The sequence below is a fragment of the Ciconia boyciana genome, chromosome 1 (assembly GCF_034638445.1).
Source record: "Ciconia boyciana chromosome 1, ASM3463844v1, whole genome shotgun sequence".
Classification (NCBI taxonomy): Eukaryota; Metazoa; Chordata; class Aves; order Ciconiiformes; family Ciconiidae; genus Ciconia; species Ciconia boyciana.
Genome location: NC_132934.1, coordinates 218088021 through 218099176, shown reverse-complemented (window position 1 = coordinate 218099176; position 11156 = coordinate 218088021). Strand labels below are relative to the sequence as shown.

General features: G+C 44.8%; 1 protein-coding gene across 2 annotated transcripts in view; it reads left to right on the top strand.

Moving 5' to 3' along the window:
- Window positions 1-1169: 1169 nt before the first annotated feature.
- Window positions 1170-11156, top strand: part of FCHSD2 (FCH and double SH3 domains 2) — a 164694-nt gene continuing 154707 nt past the window's right edge. Inside the window, exons 1-2 of one of the 2 annotated variants that reach the window (XM_072850933.1) lie at window positions 1170-1546; window positions 4384-4481. In XM_072850933.1, the coding sequence (XP_072707034.1) occupies window positions 1526-1546; window positions 4384-4481 (119 nt within the window). In that variant the 5' untranslated portion in view covers window positions 1170-1525. The remainder of the gene's footprint in view (window positions 1547-4383; window positions 4482-11156) is intronic. The other variant, XM_072850932.1, reaches the window with a different exon arrangement.

Sequence of the window (11156 nt, the reverse complement as noted above, 5' to 3'; positions counted from 1 at the left end):
CTCCATGCACACCCCCACATCCCTGCACCCCACCATTCACAGCCTACACCCCCCGTGAACCCCCTTTACTCCTCCATCCACACCCTGCACCCTCCTGTGCACGCCCCGGGCATCCCCCTGTACCAACCCCTGCACCCCTGTGCACATCCCACACCCCCCGTGCACACCCTGCACCCTTTGCACACTCTGCACCCCCTGTGCACACTCTGCACCCCCCGTGTGCATCCCTTGCACCCTCCCTGTGCACACTCCTGCACCCTCCTTGTGCACACCCTGTGCACACCCCTGCAACCCCTGTGCACACCCCGTGCACTCTCACCCTCCCTGTGCACCTCCCTGCACCCCCATGCACTCTGCACCCCCCTGTGCACTCTGCCGCACCTCCGTGCACCCCCTGTGCACGCCAGCACCCCCATGCACTCTGCATCCCCTGTGCACCCCTGCACGCCCCTGTGCACACTCTGCCGCACCTCCGTGCACCCCCTGTGCACGCCAGCACCCCCATGCACTCTGCACCCCCTGCACGCCCCTGTGCACACTCTGCCGCACCTCCGTGCACCCCCGTGCACCCCAGCAGCCCCCGTGCACACCCCTGCACCCCCTGTGCACACTCTGCACCCTCCCTGTGCACACCGCACACCGCGCACCCCCGTGCAGACTCTGCACCCCCGTGCACACTCTGCACCCCTGTGCACACCCCTGCAACCCCTGTGCACGCTCTGCACCCCCCCCGTGCACTCTCACCCTCCCTGTGCACACCTCTGCACCCCCTGTGCACACTCTGCACCTCCCGTGCACCCTTCTGCAACCCCTGTGCACCCCCACTGCACACTCTCACCCTCCCTGTGCACACGCCTGCATCCCCCTCTGCACCCCTGCACCCTCCGTGCACACTCTGCACCCCCTGTGCACCCCAGCACCCCCTGCACCCCCGCGCCGCCCCTCGCGCCCCCCAGCGGCCGCAGCGCGCGCCGGCGCCCCGGGAGGGCGGGCGGAGGGGGGGGCGTGTCCACCCCGTCCCTCTCTCCTCGCCCGCCACTCTATGGTGGCCGCTCTAGGCGGCTGGGAGGTCTCCACCGCCGGCGGGGCGGGCCGGGGGCGGGGCGCGCGTCCCCTCAGCGGGGCGCTCCCGAGCCGCGCTCCGCCGCCGCCTTTTTTTTTTTTTTTCCCCTCCTTTTCCTTTTTTTTTTTTTTTTTTTTTTCCCCCCGAAGTCGCTCCCCCCTCAGCCCCGTCCCCGCCTTCCCTCCGCTGCCTCCTTTCCCTCCCCGCTCCCCAGGGCCGGGACTCGGGACTCGGGACGCTGCTCGGCGCCCGCCCGCCGCTGCCTGTGAGGAAGAGGCGGGCTCCCCCCCCCACCCCCGCTCCTCCCGCCGACCGGGACTCGCCCCGACCCGGGAGAGAGACGGTCGCTGCCCGCTCCTCCTCTCCTCCTCCTCCCCTCCTCCTCCTCCTCCTCCTCCTGCAGCGGGGGCCGCATCCTGCTGCCGGGGGGAGGGAATTGATGTGGAGACCCAGCGCAGCACCATGCAGCCCCCGCCGAGGAAGGTGAGGGCCCCCCCCGGGGAAGGCGAGGGGGGCTGGGGCTGTGTGTGGAGGAGATGAGGGGGAGCAGCGCCGGTGGGGGGGTCTGGGGGCGGCGGCCGAGTGGGGCTGGAGGCTGTTGGGGGGGGGTTGACTGCGATGGGGTAGGTTTGGGGCAGGGTGGTGGGGCCTGGGGGGTAGGTTATGGGCGGGGGTGTGGGGAGGGATGAGGGGTCTGGGGGAACGGGGGGAGTGGGGGCAGCAGGTTGGGCTCCGGGTGGGCTGTGCGGTCTGGAGGCAGGTTAGGAGAGGGAGAGCAAGTGTTAGGAGGGAAGGGGGGGTGGAGGGGTGAATTGGGGCGGTGGGGTCTTGGTGAGGGTGGCCCAGCAAGGTGGGAAATGTCGGGGGGGGCTGGTGTTGGAAACTGGACATGGGGGGCCAGAGGTGGTGGTGGGGTGCGGTGGGTCAGGTGTGGGAGGTGAGCTCTGGAGGCAGGACAGGGCATGGGGAAGGGCTGGGGAGGAACGAGGTGCAGGGGTGTTTGGTCAGTGGGTGTTGGGGTGGCCGTGGCTGGGCCGCCACCATACCCAATGGAGGTTCTCCAAATGAAGGAGAGCAATGGCTGGGTAGGGCTGGAAGGGGGTCAGTGACTGCAGAGGGCTTGGCTGCACGGAGGTCTTGAGACAGTCTGTACCGGTTGTGGGGTGCTGCTGGCTGTATTTTGGGGGCTCAGCTGCATTTTGGTACTATGGTGGGCTAATAGCAACAGCAATGGGTTGGTTGTCTTGGAGCAGAAGGTCACGTCTGGAGTTGATGCAAGGATGCAGCCTATCCCGGCATGTATCAGGAGCGCGGGCGAACAGGGGCAGTCAAAAATGTGCAACATATGTGTGATGGGAACAATCTGCAAATGCAGCGGGGAGGCTTTTTTGTCTCTGTGCAGTCCATGGGAATATGGGGTGCTTTGCATTAGGGGGGGGCTGGTGTGGGAAGAGATTGTAGATTTGGATAAAAGGCTCTTCCTAGCGTGGCTTGTCTGTTTAGGCAGGTTGTTATCTGGGAGACTTGAGCTGTAGTGGGATCTTGAGCTACGTGTAAGTACCGATACATGGAGATTTATTGGTTAGTTATTTTGAGGGTTGTATGCAGTGGTCGGTGTGTGGGGAGAAAGGGGGAGCTAGAGACGGTGAAGCGGGTCTCAGGATGGAGAGGCTGCTCCTTTACAGGCACCATGGAAGGGAGTTTTGTGGTTCTGAGATTTGTGCGTGTTATATATTCTTTGCGATGCCGCCCGGCTAGGGTGGTTCGGGCTGTAATCGTTTACAGTCAGATTGTTGTAGCTCGCTGTAGATGTTTGAGGTTTCATATGTGATGTTGAGATTTCTCGGTGAGGAGGAGAGATTGCAGGGGTTTGCTGTGTGAACTGTATAATGGTGACTGGGAGAGATGAGGAGGGGAGGAAGACTTGAGAGGGAGCGTAAACAGAAATCCCTTGTCATCCCCCGAGCTCCCCAGTAGCCCTGTCAGGCAGCTGCAGTGAAGATCTCTCCTTGGCTCATCCCTGTCTCTCGACCTCTTGTTTTGCGGCTGGACTTTGCTTTTGTTAAACAGTTCTTATTTCTATTTTAGTTTGCATTTGGTGGCTTATTTATATTACATGTGTCTCATTCTTTGCCTATATTATGCCATTTGAAATTATTTCCATTACAGGGGTCATATTGTCTGGGTTTATTTATTTTGAGCAGGGGCTTTTTTCATATACAGATAAAAATGAAAATGCTGAAAGTTCATGTTAAAAATAGACACTTTTTATGCTTAAAGTCAGGGGCATACATGTGATTTTTTTTTTTTCATCATATGAAAAACTTGTCTTTATATAATGTTGTGATTAAAGGGTGCTTGTTGCTGGGGGATTGTTTTCAGTGTTAAAATCAAGGAGGCTTTTGCTAGCTGATGAGATCTAGATTTTTTTGCCTGGCTAGTGAAGAAGAGGGAGATCTGTGTCTTCTTCCTCTGAATTTTTCATCCCTCTTCCCCCATTACAGTAACTGTTTGGTATTTCTGTCCTCATGAATGCATAATGTCTTCAGATATGCTGGTGATCATTTTTTAGGCCGATACATGGATTCCCTGTGATCACTAGAGGGCTTAAATGCCAAGACCTCTTGTTTTATAAAAACAAGAACAAAACAACCCCAAGGTTCCCTTCCAAAATCAAATCATTCCTCATACCTGTGCCAATGGTGCTACCTGCCAGTTATCAAGTAGGTTCCCAAAGTATTGAAATTTTAGCTTCATGATCACAAGGTTTGAAGGAAAATTACACCAATACTGAAAAATGTAAGGCCAACCTTCTGAAGCCTTTTATAGAGGGCTCTTTTGATCTGGTACACAATCAAAACCAACTCGATGTTTAAGCTATCTTTAAATGATAGGACAATTGTAGGACAGTTTAATAAAATTCAAAATTGTGTGACTTGCACTGAAGTGCTAAATGTATACATTATAATTAATTTTTTTCCCCCTGTGGCCTGCTTTTTCTTTTTTGGTAGGCAAAACTCTTTTGCTACACACAAGCTACCCTCCCAGGTTTTGGAATAAAATTGCACTTCCGTTCGTGGTTGGGCATAAGCATGAGATTCTTGCTGTGTGCAGTGTAAGCCTGCTGGGGTGACAGCACTTATGGAAATCAGCCTTTATGAATGTTACATAGGGTTAAACTGCATCTTAACTCTGTGTTCGAATTTTCCACTGAAATGTGCAATTTCAAAATAGATGAAGGACATGAATTGTTTTTTTTCTTGTTGAAAATTGACTTACACTCTACAGAAAATATATGTGGTCTGTGGTTTTTTTTGTAGGTGAAAGTTACACAAGAGCTAAAAAACATTCAGGTTGAGCAGATGACAAAACTTCAGGCCAAGCATCAGGCAGAATGTGAGCTACTTGAAGATATCAGGTAAGGTTACAGAAAATGCTACCAAAATTCCTTTAAGATCCAGTTTTTGGAAGAACATTTGAGTTACAAAACTTCAGGAACTGACGATGGAATTTCCTCTTTGGATTTCCTGCTTTTAGGCTGTTAAAGTTTTGACACAGCTGGAAATTATAACTGGAGCTAACACAATGCAAACCATTTTTTCTTCTCTTCAATGGGGGAACTGTTAAAAAAAAGTCACAAACAACTTACAAAAAGCATTGGTCTTTTCAGCAATATTTCTCTATATAATAGACTAAGGCTTTGATTTACCAGTTATAAGAGGCTGCTAAAATTATTAAAATATTTTAAAACCACTGATGATTTATGTCTTGCTAGAGATAGCTTTGAACAGCACTTTTAAACAGATTGCATTTTTTACCAGAAACTTATAAGAAGATATTTGCATTCGTAATTTAAAACTCTGCACAGGTTAAGATCAATAGGGAAAATCTACCTGACATCGATTGTGGGGATTTTATTATTCATTTTACCTAATGTGATTACTTCTCTTGAAGTTAAAAGTTTGGTTTTAACAAAATACGGTGGTAGTGGGTACTTGGCATTATATGGAAGATTAATTATGCCATTTGGAGAGGATCAATTTCTAGGATGGTTCTTCTGTAAAATATTCAGCAGTAAGTCCACTGCTGTCCTGCTCTTTTTGGCAGTCCACCCGTTAATTATTTAAATGAGGTTTCTTGCTTTATATTTGTATACAAAATGCAAATGTGGCAACTTTGACAGACATACTGCGTGTCTCTCAGTGTCCTCTCTTCATAAATCAGAACGTCGAGCCTTGAGCCTTCTCTCCCCTGTTTTTCTTCTGTGGGTGTTGAAATACTTTTTTGTATGGGAAAGATCACAGCATTAATTTCCTTAGATTAAAATTAGTGGCTGTGCAGTGTTTAACTAGCAAATGCTGAGTAATAAGTAACAGACTGATCCAAGGAATTTTTCCCCCAAGATAGAAGCTTATTTTTAGAACATTTAGACCAGGTACTGCTGCTCTAGTCCAGGTTTTGTTAGCATTTCCTATTTTTCAGGGGCTTATAATTACTTCCGTCTGTATTCTGCTGAAAGATATCATAAGCATTATTAGCCTGCGGGTACAAAACCAGGAAAACATGTGAAAATGCCGGCTTAAAATATTTTTCTTTAATGTAATTTAATTTCTGCAGTTAATTTAATTTGTAAATTTTAATGTTATGGATTAAGAAACTGTGTTAATATATTTAATTCACTAACACGGTCACCAAACGTACATAGTCTCTGTTCAGCATTCTTGTAGCAAGCAATCTGTGTTTGCAGAATCACTGCGTGGATTTACAGATTAAACATTCTTTAAATGTGGAATGATGTGATAGGATATGACAGCTCCATCGTGTCAATGATTTGTTCAAATATCAGATAACAGAATAAGAGAGAACAAGAGAATTTTTGCTTAAAAACGTGCTGAAAAAAAAAGATCTTGGTTTGTGATGCAGAGGCCTTTTAATTGCATCTAGCTGTGAAGGAGGAACTGGGCTTTGAAGACTTGGTAGTCTTGATGCTGTGCCGGTCAGTGTGTGACACTCGTGTGAGAAGTTGGGTGTCAACCTCGTCATCCCATTACTTGTGTATTTATGACTGTATTCAGGATATGCAGCCACCGTGATTCCGGAGCGTTCCAGAAAGCAATGCTCACTGGAACCACACACAGGGTCTTTTTGTCTCTGGAACGAAGAATTATTTTTTTATAGAAAGCACCCTGCTGTTATCCAAAAGTATTAAATTTTAACTGAATGCTGTTTGTTTATCAAGACTTGAGAGAGTTTGGGTCCTTTTGTGGTGCTGTTGGAGCTTCCAGGCACTGCAAGAGTATGACTTCGTACTCTTGTATGCTGCTGCTCTGAATTCTACAGACTTAACTGCTGCAGTGGCAACAAGAAACTGAATACATGGCTTGCAAGCTAGTGATTAAGAATGCATATTTTAAAACATTAAATTATTAGAAATAATGACTGTATTTTTTAGCATATAAATGCAAGCAGTCAAATCACATATGCAATACTTATAAACCATAGTATTTGTATAGGATTTAAAACTTAATTACATTTTTGTTATACCATTTCAGTTCAGTTTTGTACACAACTAAAAAGAAGCGGTACAAGGAAAAGATCAGAAAGTTCTCTTAGGAGTTCTAGCAGAATACATCTATTGTCTGGTATATTAGGAGATGATTTTTGGCAGCCTACCAGATCATAAGCATGCTTGCCATTCCAATAGCTTTGATATCTTTATGCAAAACTGAGCACTGCTTTAAATGTTTGTAGTTTGAAGGCTTAAACTATGTCATTTGGAGAGGACGAGGCCTGAACTACTGTTGATTCCAAACGGGATTCTTCTTGGTCAGGGTTGAGGCATGTAGGTGTAACTACCTTTTCTCCAGCCCCTCTGCAGATGCTTTATCTCCTTGAGGGCTTTACATAAACAAAACCACCACATTTATTTAGATCTAAAATATGTCTTCTTTTTGAGTGATAATACAGTGTTTTGTATGCAAGGATGGAGATTCAGGTCCTGGAGGTGGGGAAGAAAAGGCAACATGTTTTGCTTGTGGAAAGCATACCTGGGACTTGACAAAAACTATGAGCTGATAGTTGAGTGGAAAGCTTTCCTGGGAGTTGGATGACTTTTGACACAACGTAAAATTTTAATATCCATTAAAAAAAAAATCAAATATCCACTGCAGTCTTACAAACTGTGTTGTGTTTCTCTTCTCTGTGTGAGCTTAGTAGCAGTAAAGCTGGAGTATCTTTTTATGACTTGACAAGACTATAATAAAAAATGTGTTTTGAAATGTGTCAGCAAATAGGTTTAAAAATACATTTCTGTGTTTATAATCTCTATTTGGCTCTTTGTGTTACATTTCTTCATACGTGGTGCCTGGTGAACTTGTGGAACAAGTGATTCAGGATGCTTTTAGGATCATTGGCTCAGTTTTAGGCATGACATATGTTTATCTTCTGTAGCTCCCTAAAGCTACCATATCCTTTCACGTGGTAGATCTGTGCTGGCATTACTATAAAAAGATTGTCTTCCTGCAACTGTGATGGAGAAAGAGGTTTTTCCCCCTGAAAGGTAAATGTAGGCTTTCTTGCTGTGAACTAGAAATCCTTCAAAGTTTCTCTGTGGCTAGAAGTACTTCTTCACTCTATCCACACCTGGCTGCTTTTAGGCAGCAAGTTAATTTTTTTTCCAGGGGCCAACTGGGTATGAATGGCTGAATTTATCAGAGGTGTTGACAATTTTTATCTATTTTACTTTGGTTTTAAAGATTGTCTTATTTGATTGGTGGTAGTACATAAGTCACACACAGTAGTCTGAAATTGCCCTTAGTTTGCCAGGACATAGACATACTTTCCTTTTGTGTGTGTGCACATGTCTGCAAAGTTGTAAAGAAGTCTGTGTGATCCACATTTTAATTTCAGCTTGGTGTTTCTGTAATGTATTTGTATGCTATAGACTTTTTAGACTTGTTAGGTGATAGTTGCTTTACCTTGAATGTTATCTCAAGGCCTGCTTTTCAAAATAACTTTATATACCTTTACAGGTTTTGCTAATGTATTCTAAAATGTCTTTTTAAAAACTTCTTGGCTTTCATGTTTTGCCAGTGAGAACGAGGTTGTGGTTACATGGCTGTTTTAATCTGTTCTAAAGTCTGGACTGCCGCTGAAAGGCCAGCTCCACTTGCCAACTATTTCTGTTGTCTCCTGTACGAGCACAAGGATGGGTGAACCATGTGGATTAGCGAACTCACCCACCTGAAATCAAACCTTCCCTGACTTTTCTGCCCAAAAGGGATAACACTTGGATAAATCTATTCTCTGATCCAGCTTGCTGCATGGCTGTGCAAGTGCCGCTGCTAGCATGAGAGGTAGGAGGAATGAGTACCTGAGAAAGGAGAGGAAAAACAAGACAGTGCAGTAGCATCCCAGGTTCACGTGGGATTAAAGTCACTATGTAACCGCAGCCTAATGCTGCTGTAGAAGGCACAGCTGCTGCTCTGTGAATTACAGAGCTGGAAAGGCCACCTTGTTTAAGTCTTAGCTAATTTTCTGCTGTCTGGATGTGTTGATCCTGTGTTGCTTCATCATTTTAAGTCAGTTGACTGTACAGTGTGTTGAAAATAGATGTAAAGTTTGCATGATTTCTGGCCGAGATGGAATAGTAATACAGTCCTTTCATATCTTGGGTCCCAGGTTTAGTTTTTCATCATTTTCAACTAAATTAATGTAAAAGGAATTACCATAATCGTAGGCTCATAATCTTCACATTCTCCTGATATGGATGCAACTATATGTACAAATACCTCCTTCTGTTTCTTTCACTTTTCTGTCCTTACAGCTTCTCCCTCCTTACTTTTTCTTCTTATTTAAAATACCTTCTTGTTGTTTAGTCTAGCATATATCGCAATGTAGTGTATCCTATACATTTATTCAACTTCTTTTCCTAAAGCTGCATTCTTCTCTCTCTCTCTCTCTTTTTCTTTGTCATTCACCTTTCTCCTTCCACTCTCTTGCCTTTGTGTGGTATGTTCTGTCTTCCATCCTCTCCTCCAAAGCTCTGCCCTCTGAAGATTGCTTCTTCCTTCCAGTTCCTCAACTTACTGTTTTGATTTTCCTCCCAGATACTTCATCTCTTCCCTAGTCCTTTCTTTATACAATTCTGAGCTTGTTAATTTTAATTAGTTCTTGGCTATCACCTCTACGTCTGAGACGCTTTGGTATTTAATGTTCAGCAGTACCGCTTACGCCTGCTAGGTTCGTTAAACCTCTGTGTTTACTTGCTAAGCGGGGAGATCTTGTGGGTCTTCCTTAACAATTTGAGCCCTTTCTGGTCTTGGATGCTGTTGCCCTGTCACTTGGGCTGTCACTTGCTTCAGCTCTGTTGAGATGTAGCAGGTTGGATGTGAGTATGTGGGTGAGGAAAGAAGGAACTTACTGGGGATTTGTGTTTTTGTGCCCAGTATGAGGACAGAGTACTTCTTCAACGTCTCTAACTTGGTGTCTCATTCCTGTCATAACAAGCCTGAGTGAATAGTACAGAAATGGAAAAAAAAAAAAAAAAGTAAAAGTATGAATGAATATGTTTCTGTAGATAGCTAGTTGCTGCTAGTTTTAACATGTCATTTTATGTATTGAATTATGCTCCACTTAATAACGTTGCGTGTAACCTTTTGCTATGAATATACTTTGTACTCTCCGGTGGAATTTGACTACGCTCCTGTAATCTCACTGGTTGTGTTGGTAGGTTTGTGATAAGGTTTACGGCAACTTTGGCTGCGAGTCAAGCTACTGAAGTAGAAACTAGCTGCAGTTCCAATTTTAAATACAGCAAAGCTAATATAGCAGCTACAACACAGATCACTTAACAGATACTGTGTTAGGGAAAAGTCTCATCACAGTATGGATAGCGCTGCAGAAGGATAAATAACTGGAAAAGAAAACTGTAAAAGAATATGTATTTATATATGTATATAGCCATATATATTAGGATGCCAGAAGAGATTCTGAAAAATTATGAGAAAGTTTTACTTTTCCTGTCCTGAGGCAAAGTGGTAGTGAGGAGTTTACCTTTCTTCCTGTTCTTTCTGGTCTCCAGCTGCAGGGAATGCAATTTGTTTGGATATTCTTGAACCCTGTATTGGGCTCCAGAGCATGTTTGCCTCTGGCTAGTGGATATCTGATAAGGCCTTTTTTTTTTTTTTTTTTTTTAAAAAAAAAATTGCTGTTCAGAACTTCCTCTCTGCAGTTGCTGGGAGGTTTTCATAAGGAGGTCATCTTTTCTCCTTTATACTGCTCAGAAATTTGTCCTGCATTGCTACTTCTCCTTTTTCCTCCAAGGCCATTCACTCCATTCAGCAGATGTGATGCTTGCCTCTGCTGTTAGTGGCTTTATTCAAGTAGGAGCAGTGATCTTCTGTGCTTACAGGTTCTGAGTTCTGTAACCTGGCCAAGTGGAAGATGGCAGAAGGATTAGAAAAACTCATGAAAATTGTAAGCGTGTTACTGTTTTAGTCTGGGTTTGACTCACGCTTGAAAAGGTTTTCCTTGTGCAACTAGTAGATCTAGAGGCTTAATTTTTTTCTTTAAAGCATGCAATTTTCTTTTGAGTTGATGACATTTCTTTCTTCTTGGGTTGATCTTTCTCACCATTAGTGAGTATTGTGAGTTGTGTTTTTTTTTTTTTTCTTTTCCCCAAGCTCTGTGAATTAGTTGAGGGGACAGAGCATAGTTCTTCTCTATAACACTAAATATGCAGAAATCTGAGAAATTTTGAGAAAAGTTGGTGGTGTTACTTCTGAATAATATTCCATATAAAGAAAGATGCCACAGAATCTGTGGTCTGGGCACGTTACCTATAATTAGGCAGTCCTTTAATGAGATGCTCACATTCTTGATGGAATTAAAATCTGGTGATGTTTTGACTGGAACTGTTTGAGGGAAGCTTGGAATGTACTTTAAAAAATGTTGCCTACTGGGTGTGGAAGTCCAAGTTTTGAGCGAAAAAAAAAAAGTTTCAGTATAAACATAGCCACAGTGTAATGATTCAGGCCTATCTTGGCACAGTGAAATTGAGAAATGGACTACACTCCTCCTTTTTTTTTTTTTT